Source organism: Molothrus ater, chromosome Z (assembly GCF_012460135.2).
Source record: "Molothrus ater isolate BHLD 08-10-18 breed brown headed cowbird chromosome Z, BPBGC_Mater_1.1, whole genome shotgun sequence".
In the NCBI taxonomy this organism is placed as follows: domain Eukaryota; kingdom Metazoa; phylum Chordata; class Aves; order Passeriformes; family Icteridae; genus Molothrus; species Molothrus ater.
This window is the reverse complement of record NC_050511.2, coordinates 2,511,158-2,528,828: the sequence shown is the minus strand read 5'-3', so window position 1 is coordinate 2,528,828 and position 17,671 is coordinate 2,511,158. Positions and strand designations below refer to the sequence as shown.

At 44.4% G+C, this 17,671-nt stretch overlaps 1 protein-coding gene across 1 annotated transcript in view; it reads right to left on the bottom strand.

The window, feature by feature from the left end:
• LOXHD1 (lipoxygenase homology PLAT domains 1) overlaps positions 1-17,671 on the bottom strand; it is a 134,129-nt gene that overhangs the window by 85,916 nt on the left and 30,542 nt on the right. Inside the window, exons 8-14 of the mRNA XM_054517861.1 lie at positions 16,122-16,372; positions 14,222-14,357; positions 10,837-10,997; positions 10,431-10,517; positions 7,741-7,876; positions 5,175-5,329; positions 1,759-1,919 (exon numbers count right to left, since the gene is read on the bottom strand). Of these exons, the coding sequence (XP_054373836.1) occupies positions 1,759-1,919; positions 5,175-5,329; positions 7,741-7,876; positions 10,431-10,517; positions 10,837-10,997; positions 14,222-14,357; positions 16,122-16,372 (1,087 nt within the window). The remainder of the gene's footprint in view (positions 1-1,758; positions 1,920-5,174; positions 5,330-7,740; positions 7,877-10,430; positions 10,518-10,836; positions 10,998-14,221; positions 14,358-16,121; positions 16,373-17,671) is intronic.

Below are 17,671 nucleotides of genomic sequence, written 5' to 3'. Positions count from 1 at the left end.
CCATGACGACACCCGTACACTGCGATGGTGCCGCAGTCTCCCGGGAGACACGGGCACCAAAGGGAGAGAGAGGGAGCAGCTGTCCCTGTGCTTGGTGGCGATCAGTCATGTCACCTTCTCAATCTGAGAGGAAAGAGATAATGCTGGCACAAGGACAGCAAACAGAGCCACTGGTGAGCAACACTGGTGTCACTTGGGAAAGGAGACATTTAGAAAGATAAGAAGAGTGGAATTCCGTCGCTTGGTGACCTGAAGCCTGAAGGTACACCATGAATGTTTTTGGGGATAAGATCTTGGGTTTTTCTCTCTGTCCTTTTGCCAACCCTGGCCTGAGGGGAATGCCCACTGGCGTTCCTGCTCAAGAGGTACAAACTGAAGGGGAAGGGAGTCACTCCGAGCTGATGGAAGACACCCAATTCAGCAGTCACATAAGGACACAATTCAAAAAGGAAATCTCGAAAATGAGCCAGCTGCTGTGTGCAGTTAGACACAGAAATATCTCTGAGGAGCCTGAGCAAAACAGCCCTTCACATGGACACTTCATGTCCAAGGAAAAACCTGTCTATCCTGCCTGCTTAACTCAGTAAAACATATGGTTGTTAAATATGATCAAAAGGCAGCAATGAGTATGTGGCTGTTTGTTCCCTGAGAAGGGAGAGAGTGGCTTGCTTTTCACAACCAAGATGACATTGTGTCTGCTGCTCCGTGCTGTCTCCACAGTGACTTTGCTCTCTGATGTGATGGGGCTTTAGCAATGCCAAGAGGCTGGGGCTGGCTCCTGCTTTGTATTTGGCTCCCCTCATTATAGAGGAGCGCTTTCAAAGAGACAAGTAACCAGCTTAGGGGCTTTACCTTTGTCTTCAATGTAAAAATAATTGAAGTGTTTGAGCTTTACAATTCCACTTGTCCCTGGGAGATAATTTTTTTAGAACAGGTACATGGTGTTGTTAAATGGAGCTCACTGGATGTCCATCCTAAAGGGTGGACATCCTGAGAGGGTAAGTGGGACTGGACTGGAGTTAATCTTTAATGTTTTCACCCAATTCTCTCTAGTTTGTGCTGCAGTGTTGAGGCAGACCCCAGTTAGTGCCAGGACAGATCATGCACCTTGTTCCCCACAGGCAGCCTCAGTACAGCACATTTCTTTTGGCCACTGGATTGTCTAGGGAAGAGAAGACTACACTTATAACTCACCCACAGGGGTAAGCCACAGCCCTCTGCCCTAACACTGTCTCTGTCTGCAAGATGTGCATCTCCCCTCATGCAAGGAGCTCTCGAGATGGCAGCATAATAATTTTGCATGCTCCCAACACAAAAATAGCATCCCATCGCTCTGAGAAAGATGGGATGTGCATGTGAGGGATCAGAACCTCGTTACATGCAGTAACACCGACAGATTGCAGAGTGTGTTTCTGCAGCAGGGAATTGCAGGGAGACTGGGTGTGGTACTGGAAGGTTGCCACACCCAGTGGCAACTGAAGGTTTTGTCTTTTGGAAATTCTCTGCATTACTGAGCTAATTGCTGAGACATTCACAATCCAGATTGCTGGTCATTTGGTAAGGGGAGTTAACTGTATCTTAAACCTCCCAAAACACACTCTTTGCTTTCAGGCTTAGCAAAAAATAAATGAACATATGAATAAATAAAAAGGATTAAGCTGTGCTCAGAAAATTCCAGTCATGGACCAACAACTAGGCTCTTCAAAGTCTGGCAAATGCAGAGACAGAGACTTAATTTGCAAGCATTGTTTCCAGTACCTGTAGCAGGGGAATTCCACAGCCTCGCTTTCTGGCTGTCCTTCTTCCCTCACTATCACTTTGGCAAGGTACCAGCCACTGCTTCCTCCTTTGCCATCATGCCCTATCCTCACCCTCCTCACCTGCTTCAGCGTTACTGCTTCAATGAAGAATTCATCAGCCTTTGAGGAGGAGAATAAAAAAGGTAAGGCAATATTTCTCCCTAAAAGCACACAAACAACTCAAATTTATTATTGCAATCAAACCAACATCATCAGCATGCTGCAAGAAAGTTCTTGACAAGATGGAGAAAGTACGAATTTACCAAAGAATAAAAAGCCTGAATATTTGTGCTAGATGTGTAAAGTTAGATTTGTAAATATGTGATCCACCAGCATTTTAAATCTGCCATGTCATTGCATGCCCTCCACAGCTGTAAAAAAAGAGAATTTGATTATTAAGAATTCATACAGAGAGGCAGGAAATCCAAGTTCAAACCCCTGCTCAGATATAAGCTTTCTGAGAAGTAAGAAGCAGGTCACTTCAGACCAAATCTATGGAGGTGTTTGGAGGTACAGCTCAAAGTCATTACAGTGTGTTAAAGTCAAGCAGCATTGACTACCCAGCACAGTTTAAACCCTTTCAATTTCCTGGCATGCCAGTATGGGCAGGGCTGCATAGGGATGTTTCCAGCTGCTCCATGAGTTGTGTTTGGAGGATGGTGTGAACCAAACCCAGTAGACAAATACCCTCAATACCCCAAAATAGACACGGATTTAATGTCTTTTTTTCTTTTTTGTTTTCCCCCTGGAAATAGGTTAAAATAACCAACCTACAGATTAGCTTGAGGAATGGCCCCTCAAGAACAGAGCTCTGTTACCCAAGAACTGACTGGCATCGACAATCCCTGATGGACAAGGGAAGAGAAATGCATTAAGAGAGCAAGTTACTCCTCTGGGAACCAGGCCAGGCAAAAGTGGCCCATGTACAGATGCACAGACATGGCACTAGCGTGGTAAATCCTGGGTGTAAACACACGGCGTGTCTGCAGTGTGTAGCCCAACAAGGAGGCATGACTGCTGTGGTGGCCATCTGGATGAGATGCCTTGCTTAGGTAAGAGATAGAAAACCACTGTCTTTTGGTTGTTCTTCATGTCCCAAAAGCACTCGTGGTGGTAGCATAGATCTAGCTAGCTCCCAGGAAGCATGGTGGCAAGGCAGTATTTATGCAAATACTGAAAATTATTAAATAATATAATTTATTAAATAACATAATAATTATGTCATCATTCAGGACTCCAAAGTCACCTTTAGAATGAAGACAGCTAAGCATTTTGCCACTGCTTAAAGTGTTAGTGATGGGTTTACCTATGTCAATGCTACTTACACACTCAAAACTGCTGAATTGGGGATTTAAGGCATCAAAACCTCACTGACTCTGTTCAAGTCAATATAATTTAATTCATTAGTCCTGATGCTCACCTTACTTATTAATGGCTGATATAAATTAATGAGTAAGTAACTAACTGGAACCACAACAGGGCAAACACTTAATTTAGAGGCATCTTTAAATCTTACTTTCTACAGAGGCTGTTAGTTTGCATCTGCAGGCAAACTTTTTAGGCCAAATTGGTAATCAACGTTCTATTGGTTTAAGTGGCTGTAGATTAGAGACCATACTGACTTAGCAACATTTCTTTTTAACAGGGTATCTGAGTTAATCAGTGTAGATATACTCATTCAGCCTCTTGAATATATGAGCTCTAAGTTTGTCAGGATCAATTCTTAAACAACTTCCCATTCATTCACCAGCTTTCAGCTCCTCGTGCCAGGAGAGCAGTTTTCCTCTAAAAGGCTCCAGTTTGGTTTATGTCATCTGCATACTATTAATCACACCATTTGATTTCTAAAATTATTTTTCCCTTTTTATCCTCCTTCATGCAAGTTAGCCTACAACTTATTTTTGTGACTAAATGTCATGGAATCAGCACAGAACCCTAGAATGGTTTAGGTTGGAAGGGCCCTTAAAGGGACCTGACATGGGCAGGGACACCTTCCACTAGACCAAGTGGATCCAAGTCTCATCCAGCCTGGACTTGGACAAGGATGGAACATCCCATAAAATAGCCATTATCTGTGTTTAAAATATTTGTATTCTCTGCAAACCAAGCATCTTTCTTTGGAACGGCACTGAAACAGTCTTCAGCACCAAAACACGACTCATTTTGCTACCATTTTGGCAAACACAGGCTTCATCAAATGACAAAATGCCATCCTTTACAGCTTGGATCTACCTTTTAAAACTAAAATATCTATAATGTCAATGCATAGGCAAAGAAAGAAGATGTTTGCAAAGTCCATTAATGCAAACATATATGATTAGAACCAGAATGGACTCTCACACTATATAATTACCACGTTTCCACAGACAAATCTTAAAAGCACAAGAGATACTTGATGAAAGTTCTTTTAAAGTCCAGAAGAACTCAGTGATTTCAGTGAAGAATTGGAAATTCTGGACACTCAAAGGCAAATTCAAAGTGCTAATGCATATTTCAGAAGCCTAAATTCAATGGTCTATTTTGAAAACGTGACCTCCTTTTATCTTCATTTTCTTTCCACTCTGAACCTTCAATCAAATAATGACACAAGAGATAGGAAACCTGCAGAGTTCTGTGATCAGATTCTCAAAATCTCCTTCTGGAGATATTGATTACAATTTACCAGTCTAAGTTGGACCCTAGAGATCCAAAATTGGATACATATTAAGTAGCTTGACCCTACAGATCAGATCGGCAAACTATTTGCTTGCTGATACTGCCAATGCTGCAAGGGCTTTAACTACTGTTCGACTTCTTCATTATCTCCAGCTTTCCAGGGAATAAGCTCTGTCTTCATTTCAGTCCATTTCCACCCCCCTGCATTCTGGATACAGACAGACAAAAATGTGTTGAAAATAAGTTTGAAAATAAGACATAAAATTGAGTGCAGCATGGTTGAGAGAGACTGGAGGAATTACAAAGGAAACATGTTAGGCTTTGGGTTCTGACTTTCACATTACTTTTTTCTTCTTTTGCCCTGGGGAGCCAAATTTTTGCTATATTAGATGGAAGAGAAAAGCCTCTCTTTTATTCTTGGAAGATTTCCTGGAAGCCTTCCCCAGTCTGAAGATACAATTTCAGCAGTCAGAAGTTAGCTGGAGGAGCAAACCAAGAGACTCTTTCATGAGCTCACATCAAGCAAGGGCACACTGGCCCCGACCCAAGCCTCCCTCCAGCTGCAACCTGTTACAATGCTCTGTTGACAAGATTCATTTCTCCCCACTTCCCTAGCCCGAGCTGGCAAGGAAATCACCTGAGTTTACACACACACATTCAAAAAAAAAAAAAAAAATCTAATTTACAAAACCGTGTTGAGGCTCCGCTGCACCAACTTACGTTGCCCTTTTCAAACTTATTGACGGTGTTGATGCAGTTGTAGAGGACGCGCTCACCCGTGTCCCCCTGGTCACCGATGAGGCACACGAAGACGTTGGCGTCCGTGCCGCTGCCGCTCACCGTGCCCGTGCACACCGTCACGCGGTACTTGATCACTACGGAGACAGAAACCACAGAAATGACCCCAGAACGATGAGGCAGACGAAGTATTTGATCACTGGGGAGACAGAAAGTACAGAAATGACCCCAGAATGATGGGGCACACGAAGACGTTGGTGTCCGTGCCGCTGCCGCTCACTGTGCCCATGCACACCATCACGTGGTACTTGATCACGGGGGAGAAAGAAAACACAGAAATGACCCCAGAATGATGAGGCAGATGATGAGGCAGACGAAGATGTTGGTGTCCGTGCTGCTGACCGTGCCTGTGCACACCGTCACGCGGTATTTGATGATCACTGGGGAGAAAGAAAACACAGAAATGACCCCAGAATGATGAGGCAGACGAAGATTGTTGGTGTCCGTGCTGCTGACCGTGCCCATGTACACTGTCACGCAGTATTTGGTCACTGGGGAGACAGAAACCACAGAAATGACCCCAGAATGATGAGGCAGACTAAGTATTTGATCACTGGGGAGACAAAATCACAGAAATGACCCCAGAATCATGAGGCACATGAAGACGTTGGTGTCTGTGCCACTCACCGTGCCCATACACACCGTCACGCGGTATTTGATCACTGGGGAGACAGATACCACAGAAATGACCCCAGAAACACCATTTTTTTTTTAAATTTACTGCTTTCCTGACAGGCTTGTAGTTAACTTTAGGTGTTTGTACTTTTTCCAGTTGGTGCTTCTGCTGGTGTATTGACTTGGATGCTTTCCACATTACCCCTAGGAAAAGGAGGGGAGGAAAAGAGCTAAAATAGAAAGGCCTGAGGCATTGGGAGAACCCATGAAAGCCAAGAACATAAATATCCTGGCCCTTTCAAGAAAAATGTCATGCAGTGGAGTGTCCCTGTCCTGCTTCCTCCACTCCCAAGATGGTCCTGGGGGTGGGGAACTTTGCACTGTGTGTGGGGAACTTTGCACTGTGTGTGGGAAAAACAACATTTTCGGCATCCAGGGCCATGGCAGACAGATAAGAAGAGCTAGAAAGATACAAGTGCTCAGATACCCAAGGAATGGGCTGTTCATGTTGGATTTATGGGACAAGACAGCCCCAGCTGGCCCCATCCCCTTGGGACACTATAATCACAGAATCATAAAATCATCACATCATAAAGGTTGGAAAAGACCCTCAAGATCATCCCTATGAGAGTCTAAACTTTATTCAGAAGGCTGGGTTTTCTTGCCTGCTTTTCACCTTCAAGGTCATCGTATGGTTTTTCTGGGTGGATTTTGATCTGACACCTTCCTCCCCTGACCATGCCCTCCTCTCTGTCCTGCCATCCCAGTGGGTGAAGGATTTCCAGAGAGAAATATCACAACAAGGAGCCAGCCCATAGATCAACTTTTGAGAGAGAACCCCTTTTCTCCAGCTTGGGGAAGGGACAAGAAGCAGTGCTCTCCACCCTCCCTCCAAAATCCTCCTGCAAGCCCAGCATGGAGATGCTGCATCTCACTTCTGATCAGCACAAATTCTCCACACAGGAAAGTGCCTGAGTGAGGATTCGAGCTGCCCTCTCCACAGCTGATTAAAAATACATTTCAAAACCAAGTTTATTTACATTTTAATAACATCTGCAATTACAATTACTCTTCCTCTTCTGAGAAACTGCTCTACTGCATGCAGATCACCAATGTCAGAACCAGAAATTTCAGAAAATGGGGGACTCAAGGTCTGCAGACTGTGGGTGCTTTGGTGGAAAGATGAAAAATCCCACCGGCTACCTTGAGATGTTCTGCTCTTCTAAATTCTCCCTCTAAGTAGATTTAATTCTTGTGACACAAGGTCAAGGCAGAATTGGCACTCCGGGAAGCCAGGGCAAAGTTCTGCAGCTTTCCTTAATTAAATCTCCAGTTCAATTAAAAGAATAAACAGTTTGGATTGCTCATACATACTGAAAGAGGCATATGCACTAACCACTGTGCTGTGCAACTTACTATATATTTATACATACAGCTGCATGAATTTGCATATAACTAAATAAAACTTTAAAGCCCAAAATATGATTGTCAAATTTTAGACTGCATTTCAGCTAGGCTTGCTTTCCATGAATATTCCTCAAACCTTGCATTTCACATTTTGAGGGAGACTGGAAAAAAATCACAAGTTTAAAAAAAACCCAAGCCCTGGAAATGATTGTGCTGTGGCCAGATATCTCCCATTTCCCACCACAGAGAAATCTGCTCCCCAAAAGAAAAAAAAAAATTAATAAAAGGATAGGATTTCTCAAGCTCCATGCAGCTAATGATGCACACAGAAAATACTGCAGAGAGAAAGTGCCAGAAAGAGAAGTTAATTGAATTGCATCAGTCTGCCTGTGCATCTTTCACACAAAGAGGGTTTCTTTCTATTCAGATCCCAAGCAAGCCTCTGCACAGAGCCCGTGGCTCTCACCTGGCATGACTTCAGTCACCAGAGATCCCTCGGCGGGGAGCTCCCGCACGATCTCATTGTCCTCTTCATTTATATCTAGCCAGCGGCCGCAGTTGAATGAGTATTTTTCTTTTGTCAGCGTTTTCAGCAGAGTTACCTTCATTAAACCAAAACACCGCGTGAGTTCCGAGGCTCAGAGGCAAAAAAGCAACAAGATCCTGACAGGTTTTTTGCCAGGGAGGCAAGATTAGGTAGCAGCAGAGAAATAAAACACATTAATAACGAGACCATCCAGGCTGTGCACTGTAGTGATGCATGGACCAAAGTCTGTCACACTGATGGCTTTTCATTCCTCCTTTCTCCAATCATTCCATGGCATTGAGGAACTTTTGAACATTGAGGAACTGGGGCTCTGCAAATGGCTCACCATGTGCCACTCTACAACCCCAAGGAGCAAATCGGGGATGGGGCTTGTGCTGTGGGTTCTTGCTGATGAGAATCAATGCATTGAGGGGAAAAAAACCAAAAATAAAATTGCAGGAAGTCTGAAAAAAGATCTGCAGTAACTCCCGAGGAGTAATGAGCAAATAAGGTGGTGCTCTGCAGTTGTCTGTTGAAGTGTGTAAAGCAAGGGTGTGATGAAGGTCCATAAAATCACAGGTGACAATGGAGAAGGCAGAGAGGGATCAGATGTTCTCTCTTCTGCCTCAAGAAATACAGGGCATCAAATGACACCTGTGGAACAAAGTTCTAAGCAAAAAAAAAAAAAAAAAAAGAGGGACAAAATGACAAAAACAGCCTGTGAAGTCCTTGCCAAAAGCTACTAAGGTTCAAGGGGAGGCTGGAAACTTCAAACCAATAACTGAAAAAATAAACCTACTAAATGCTTTCTGCTTCGTAGATCAGTTTAGGAAGTAAGCGTCCAACTGGAAATAGTCAAAACCTGAAAGAATGTCAGGAGGAAGTATCATAAATGCTTGTCTTTTTTCTTACACTTCTAAAACCATGACCTTATGTGACACAAGAGAGAGGATGTTATGCTCGAGGGACTTTTGGCCTGACCAGTGTGTTTGCTCTAGGTTCTCGTGATAGAGAATGGAAGCCTGACCCAGCAGGAAGCAAAGCAGGCATGAAATGGGGGAGGACTGGAACAAAGCATCATTCAGGTTTAATCTAATTTCCTAGATGCTATAATGGGTGCACAAGTGATGGGATTCCTGTGCCATGAGCCTGATCCATCCAGAAAACATCAGAATGGGTGTGTATGAACAGACTTATTTTCCCAAAGTCATAGAATCATAGGATCATTTCTTTTGAAAAAGGCCTAAAATGAGTCCAGCCATAAGAACATCAATTCATTTTATGCATCTTAACCAGGTTTACTTAGACAGTTTGGCCAAAAGGGAATCCTAGACACACTCTTAAGTTACCTCTTGTCCTCCCCAAACAAATTTTTTTTGCAGGAAAATAAGATACCACAGGCAAATATACAGCTGTGGAAGATGAAAACATTTTTGCTCATCATCTGTGAACAAACTAATAGGGATGATTGCAGTGGCCCAAAGTCTGACCAGGAATTTCTCCCTCCATGTGGTGACAAGAGCAGCACTTGATGCCCTCCTACCCCTGGAGATGGGTGTTGCCAGTGGATGGTTTCACAGCTCCATGACAATGCAGGAGAGCAGGATCTGTCAAAGCACATTAGAGGAGCCCCAGAAAAAGCTCCAAGCGGTAAACTGTGATTTATCAACACACTTATTTACAGATCCAGAGCAAGGTGTGTGTTTTGCTAAGAGCAGAGAGTGCCATCCAAGCTGCTCAGGAGGAGCAGGGGTGAAGCTTAGAGGTGAACTTTCTGTCCAGACAATCCAGGTGAGGGGTGATAGCACTGTAATCAATGCTGGTAGAGCAAAGTACATCAAGCAGGTCACCCTTGTCATCTCCCACACAGAACAGGGCTGCTCTCCTCTGCACAGTCTCTGTGACCTCCTCCAGCCTGCAGGAGTTCAGCCCCCATCACAGGGCTGTCAGCACTTCAGGGCAGGGGATGCTACACTCTGCAATCTCTGCTGGAATCAGGTTTTTTTCTTATGGGGATTGTAAATAAGCCACAGGAGGAGTGGGTTTGCCTTTCTGTACAGTAGTGGTGTCTAAGAGTAGGAAGTTTTCTGAAGAGCAAGGAAGAAACCCCTGGTAGCAGTGAGAGGAGTACATCAGTTGTCTGACATGGGAAGGGTGGGAAAGTGGGATTTTCACCACCAGTCTGAGCTGTTGGGAGCTGCCTCTCCCCATTGCTCTCATTTACCACACACAAAATCACACAATCATATGGGTTAGAAAAGCCCTCCAGGATCATCAAGTCCAACAATTTCCCCAGCACCACCCAGCCCAACACTGACCCACGTCCCCAGGTGCCACATCCACATGGCTTTTAAATCCCTCCAGGGATGGGGGCTCCACCACTGCCCTGGGCAGCTCTGCCAGGGCTGGACAACCTTTTCCATGAAGGAATTTTCCCTAATGTTCAATCTAATCCTTCTCAGGTGCAACTTAACACCATTTTATGTTGCCTTCTGACAAGGCAGGCACCTCAGAGCTCTGCACATGAAGCTCAGCTGCCAGCTGGGGAACACTGTGACCCAGGACTGGCACTGCAGAGCTCTGTGACCAGTCTGACTTTCCAGCTCTACCTTCCCTTGCTGTCCCCTCACCTTATTCAGATGCCAGCCAGCAAAGGGATTTCTTTTCTCGTGCCATATCCGAAGCTTATAAAAGTTGCCGAGATCAGGAAGCTCTATCTGTAAGTGGGTAAAAATGGTGCAACATCCATTTTTGTAAGTCAGAAAAGCACACACACAAAGGGCATCTCTGAACATCTTTTAAGAGCTAAATCAGAGAGAAGTCAAAAATATCAGCCTGTTCCCTGTTTTGGGAAGACAAGCCACATCCATATGCAAGTAAATCATTTGCATCACCACCAAATGGATTGACTTGATCTCAACTTTAGAAGGATCTAATGTAGTAAAAATCTCATACTGATGATTATCTGCCCAGGATTGAAGCTAAACCCCTGGAAACAATATCAAGCCAAATCTTCCACTTGCACAATGTTCATACCATGAATTTGTCAGTCTGTCCAGTTTCAAAGTTGTCTGAATTGTTGTCTAGCTTCATCTCATCTGACTTCCCTTTGTCTCCATAAATCTGGAAGAAGATGGTGGCATCTGTTCCTGCATTTTTAATGTCACTTGTCCAGATCCACAGAGACCAGGGATTTTCTAGAAGGAAAGGTTAAAGATACTTGTTTAAAAAAGTAATTTTTATAGGGCAACCTGGTGAAAAACATGAAACATGATTATCATTGTTTCCCCTGGTGGGTAGAGAGGGTAGGATGAAGAAACACAAAGACCTTTCATCCTTTTCTGCACAAACATAATCAGCTGCTGCAAAACGTGCAGGAATGAGACTGGAAACATAATTCTGCAATTTCATTTAAAAGAAAATGAGAAAAATATAAACAGCCTCTTTTCAGGTGAACCATATTCTCTTGTTACACTCTACTAACAGGGTAATGCAGGGGTGTGACCCAACGCTGTAGTTTCAGCTCACTTCTCAAATACCTGCAACTTCCAACTTCAAAGACCATAAATTCAGGGAAATATTCTTCTGTCCTTTTGTCAGTATCCAGTTACTTGTGCACAGTGCAATGCAGCTCCAGGTAGCTCCTAAAAAACTTGTCTGATCTGTGTCTGGAACAGGACACAGACATGCTATCACCTCATCCTGAGATAAAAAGCCTCCCAAGACTGGACTAATTATCCCAAAAATGCTTCTTGCAGAACAGGCTGTCTCAAAGCCCACTCAGGCATCCATCCCTAGTGAGACTGCACCATGTGGGACAAACACACTCAGAACTACAATATCTTTAGTCAGTGTAAAGATATTTTCCAAAAGGTTTTGAATTATTTAAATGCCTAAATTTGACACGACTTCAGCCAACACTTTCTTGAATACTACATTACATACCCTAAGATTGTGGCCTACAGGAGAAGGAACAGCCTTCTTTCCTCACTCAGACACCAGCTGAATTATTAACAAATCCTAATGAGAGAATTGCTAACCCTTTCGGTACACCCGAGCCCACACTAGCACAGCTTGACCTTCAGAGCCCAGAATGGAATATAAAAATATGATGGCATGCATATAAATTAGGTTTTTACTGGTCTTCTCAGTGTTTGACTGTATAAAAAAGAGACAAGAGCTACTGAAAAAAAAAAAAGAGGGGAAGAGGGATTGCTCAGAAAAAGTTTTGCCCCTGTTTTAATAATATACAAAATATTCATGATCACTCCTCTCTAAAAAGCACCAGCAAGTTTTAGATGAGCAGAAATGAAGCAAAATCTGTGGATGGCATGTGATGGAGAACCTTGGTTCTCCCTGGGGAAAGCTGCAAGTGCAATTCAGACACCAAAGGCTGCTCTCATCTGTCTGTTTTGGCCTTCCTGACCCCTTGCTGAGGGAAAGGAGGAGTGAAGCATGCACGGAGGGGGAAATGGGACCTTGTACCAGTCTTAAATGCTGATAGAGGGCTGTCAGGGAGAAACCACACAGGGGAGATGTGTCTGAGCTAGGGCTGAGGCTGCTGGAGAAGGCCAGGCATCTCCCCAGATTCCCATCATCACCCTCCCAGGGCTTGCTGGGCACATCCCATCCTTTCACACTGAGGTATCCAGGCACTTTGGAAATTCTCAAAAGCCCAGGGCACAAACACCAGGGAGGACAAGGCCTGGCACAACAGTTTCCAGGATAACATTCAAGATAAGGAGAGGAGGGAATAAAAAAACCACAGAATAAATACAAGCTACATATGGAGCTGCAATCTGCTGCGGGAGCAGCTTCTGGATGCTGTGCTGGGAGACGTTTCACCATGGATACCCCAAGTGAGGCTGAAGCCAGCTTTGATCATCTCTGCAGAAAGGGACAGTCCTGTGTGCACAGGGAGATAGGTGGGATGACATAATAGGTCTTTTCTAACTCCGAGTCTTGCACTTCTATAATCTGGCAGCTAAAGGTCACAGATTTCTCAAGGCTAACGCTCTCTGTCTATCTCCTGCAATGCAGTGGTGAGGGAATTAGCCTGTCAATAACAATCAGAGCTGATAATAGGGGGTTAAAGGTTGCAGATGCTTTAGCTAAATGGACCGAGTCAGGAGGTGCAATGTGGTTACAACGCTGACTAACATTTAGATAAAGCTTATTCAAATGAACTGCTGATTAAGCAGGAGCCCACCCGAAGCACTCTCGGATTAAACCGTGTCTATTATCCTAATTAAAATATTCTGTTTACACATGGGCACACCGGCACGGGCCGGGCAGCAGCGATATTTTTTGGCTCGGTGCAGAAGCAGGCTGGAGCTGGAGAATTTGGGGATGGATGAACATGCCCACACGGCACGGCACGGCGCGGAGCAGCTCCTCCCAGCAAACGTGTGCCATTGCCTCCCTCTAGAGAAAAGGCTCTGCATCCAGCACGCACCTGCCACATGGACAGGGCTGGGACCTGTCATTTCTCTAGGGCCAGGAATAAAAACTGCTGAAGTCAACAAGGAAAAGTTTTGGTTTATTTCCAGTTCTCACTCCCTTCCCCCATCAAGGTTTGTCTCCTTGTTGTATTTTTTGGTCCCGTCTCTAATAAGAAAGCTTTCCTTCTGTAGTAATAAGCAACATGGCCTGGCTTGTTTGCAAAGGTAACATGATGTCTGAGGGAGGCTAAGCACAGCCTAAGCACAGTGGACCTTAAGGAAATGAGTATAATTCTTCAAAATATTTAGGAGTTTAATTTTATACTCCCCTAAAGCAGTATTTTCAAAGCTGAAACCCATGCCCCGCCATCGGCAGGAGCTGGAGCTGCTGCAGCCAGTGCAGAGGAGGCCACGGAGCTGCTGCCAGGGCTGGAGCCCCTCTGCTCTGGAGCCAGCCTGGCACGGCTGGGGCTGTTGAGCTGCACAAGAGAAGCTCCAGGGACACCTCAGAGCCCCTGCCAGGGCCTCCAGGGGCTCCAGCAGAGCTGCACAGAGACTGGGGACAAGGCCTGCAGGGACAGCACCCAGGCAATGGCTCCCACTGCCAGAGGGCAGGCACAGATTTTGGGCTCTTGGCAATTAGGAATTGCTGGCTGGGAGGGTGGGCAGGCCCTGGCCCAGGGTGCCCAGAGCAGCTGTGGCTGCACCTGGATCCCTGGGAATATTCAAGGCCAGGCTGGAGGAGGCTTGGAGAAATCTGGGATAGTGGAAGGTGTCCCTGCACATGGCAGGGCATTGAAATTAGACAACCTTTAAATGTCCCTTCCAAACCCAAACCATTCTGAGCTCCAGTAACTGAATCCACCTGAACCTCTCCTTGGCCCTGGCTATACCCACGTCACTGAGGGGACACTCAGGGGGATGTGGCCTGTGGGAGGTGGGGTGGTGGCCACAGGAGGCTCCTGGACACTTGCACCTACTTTTCAGCCTTTTTTGGCGCAGGGAGACCATTTCGTAGAGCTCCCGCTCGATGAGGCCGTCCCCTTCATCTTCATCCAGCCACTTCCCACACGGGAAGGTTTGCTCAATCCCAGTGAACGGGCAGTAAACCACCACCTGGGAAAAGAGATTGGGACAGTGAGCTTGAGTATTCTGCCACTGGCAGCCCACAGGACCTGGGCACTGAAAACTTAAACAGAGCAAAGACAGAGCTGGAGATCTTGGTCCTGCTCTCAAAATCAGCATTTCTGGACCAATACGAACCAGACTGGTTGCACAAATCCCAAGTTTGCGTACAGCTACAACTCATCTGTTCATTATTCCCATTTTTGCAGCAGTACATCACAATGGGTCAAGCAGGAAGAGGTGAAACACTGGGAGGGGAAGGGAATGGGAGCAGGCAGGGTGTTTGCAGCAGTCAGCTTGCAGCACAGGCCCTGCACCATGCCAGGGCTCTGCAGAAAACACAGGATACAAAAAGCCTTCAAACATATCCAGCCTAAGCTGATTTTGCTTGCCAGGAAAACTGAATTTCCTCATAGCTTGAGGGTAGGCATCTGCCTTCCTCTCCACACTCCTGGTGACCTTGTACATGATCTAGTGTTGCCACCAAAAGCTGGGAAATAAACTCTCCAACCAATTTGCTGGGTTGGAAAGACAAAATTACTTCTTAAAGATGCTGGTTTCATGGGAATTTCACCTCAAAGCATGAGCAGCAACCAAACAGAGCAAACATTACACTAATACATATTTGTCACATTCTATCACATATTCATTACACTTCCTGTATGCATGAATATATGCTTGTTATTTCCATGAAGTTACTTGGATATGAGTAGGGGTCTTTTGGGGATTTTTGGTGGTCATTTGGGAACATCCCATTCCCCAAAATTTCCTTATGGTCCTGGATCTTTTGGTTAATCTTCTTTCCTGGAGAGTATCTCAAATATGTGTCCACGTTGTGATGTACTTTTCTTTATCATTCTTTGCTCTGGTACTCCATCTCTGTTCTCAAAACTAAGATATCTACCAGTACATATTAATCACTGGTGGAAGCAAACAAGGAAGCGTTAGCTGGCACAAGACTTATTAGTCACAGATGCAGGGAGTTAACACAAGGCCACATTAATCTCTGGCATGTGTACTAAGCACTGGATGGTACAAAACCAAACATTACCCACGGATATAGACATCACACACCATGTGCTAAACTTAGAAGAATTTTCCAACATCTTCCCCCACTGCTGTGTAGAATTTTTCTCAAAGAAATATAAGTTGGGTAACAACTTTGCATATTTCTCCACTGCCTCCCAGTAGCAGCTGTGGTCAGCCACTTTCTATAGGGTTTTTTTGTTGTTGTTAGGTTTTTGTTTGGTTTTTCCCCTTTTTTTTTTAAATTATATTATTATTATTTCTGAGCCTCCAGAACAGCATCTAGAAACTTCAGGGCAGTCTGAGCATAGATGATAACTTTGAAACACTCAGCACAATCCAAGGCTGCATTTCTGTCCGGCCCCTTGGGCAAACATCTGAAGGTGCTTTTGGAGCTGAGCAAACAATAATCTCTGTCTTTGTGACTGCAGAGGGGCAATCAACCCAATTAGCGAGTGATTGACTTATGCATCTAACGTGCCTTTGAGGCAATCAGCTGCTCTCGTGTGTGATGTATAATATTGACTTGTTAAACCGGGGATATTGCCTTCCAAACAAAAGCAGACTTATTTATTTAGTTTTGAGCTGGTCTGGGCTGTCGGGGTCAGGTTATGAATGGGGAGCAGCTGCCTGCAGACAGAACTCTTGGCAGTGTTGGCCCAGTGGTAGTACTCCATGAGCTCATTCCAAACGGAATGATCCTGTGAGTTTATGGTAATTAAGCCTCACCTTCTCACAAAACCAGCCAGAGCTGACACCACAGTTATCATGGCCAATGGTGACTCTGCTGAGAGGGCTGAGGAGGGCAGCTATCTCCACGTTGAAGAGATCAGTCCTGGCACGCTCAAATTCACCTCCTTCCAAGAAAATCTTCCCACTGTTCTTCAGGCCTTTGGAGCCGTGGAGGATTACGTGGATCTTGGAGTTGGTGCCGGCTCCTCTGATATCTCCGGTCACTACAGCCACGTTGTACACAATGCCTGGAGGAGTCAGAAACTTGGTTAGGGGGGAAAAAAGAAGGGAGGAAAAGAGTCTGAGAGTTGTGGCTTTGATTGGATTTATGTTGGAGATTCTATTGATTTCCCACTGGTCTGTTTTGGCTTCTCTCTTACACACAGTGCAATGCTCCATTTGTTTTTGTCCCACACATAATTCTGAGAAATGCACATCTACCTTCAGACTGCACAAGAGAAACGGGCATAAGGTAACAAACTCCCTATTCCATGGCCCAATGGGGGAAAAAAAATTCTTTTTTATTCACTCTGTGATGCTGATTAGGTGAAGAAAGGTAAAAAAAAAATTACTTGGCATGTATATAACTTGATTTTGAGAAATACCAAGTACCAAATAGGTCAGAGAATGCTGAGAGGATGGAGAAGTGTTTCTTTAAACAGTGGTGGCAAAATCTGCAATATCACAAAACTCTGAAAACTTTAGGTTTATTTGTTTCTTAGCCTATAATGCTGCTGAAGCCATCAGAACCTCCACAGTCACAGTGAGAACCCACAGATCTCAGCAAAACAAGGTTTGGTTTTCCAGCCCAGCTGGAAAAAAGAAAAGTATCTCTGAAAAGAAACCTATTTACATAAAAGCGTCCTTGGGGTTTTTTTTTCTGTCTCCAACTGTTGGTCTAAGAATGAAAACACTTCTTCCCACAAGCCTTACCTCTCAGAAAAGCAGATCTTAAACTCGTCTCATGGCATCAAAAACACCTAAACACTATAGGAGCACGTAGAAAATAGTTGAGACCTAAGCCAAGTTTTTTGATTAAATCAGACAGAAATTTCAATAGGGACCTGGGATGAAGCAAAAACGTCAGAACTCACTCTCTTACAAATAATTCTCCCTTTGAAATTTACATTAAAAAGTACTCAAGCATGCTTTATTGTTGATGTATCTTCAATAAAATCCCAGAGAGGAGGAAAACAAAATACACAGTCATGAGTGGTAAAAGAAAAAGGAAGCTTTTTGGGATTGAATTACATATATTTCTGGTTTCTTCCCTTGATTTTCCCTAACAAGCATCCTGCAGTGAGGGATCTGCACCCAGACCACTTTCCTCATGCACATGCAGATGCTGAAGTCCATACAAGGAAGTAAAGAACAGTTGTTAATGCATCATCACAGTGTTTGCCTTCATGCTATTAAATAAATACGGGCAGGACACTATCCAAATAATCTTCTGCTTTGTGACAAGTTCTTTTATGGACTTTACATCCAAGTTTCTTTTAACAGAGACATAAACTTTGGTTGTCTTTTCTTTAACTGTGTTGTATAAT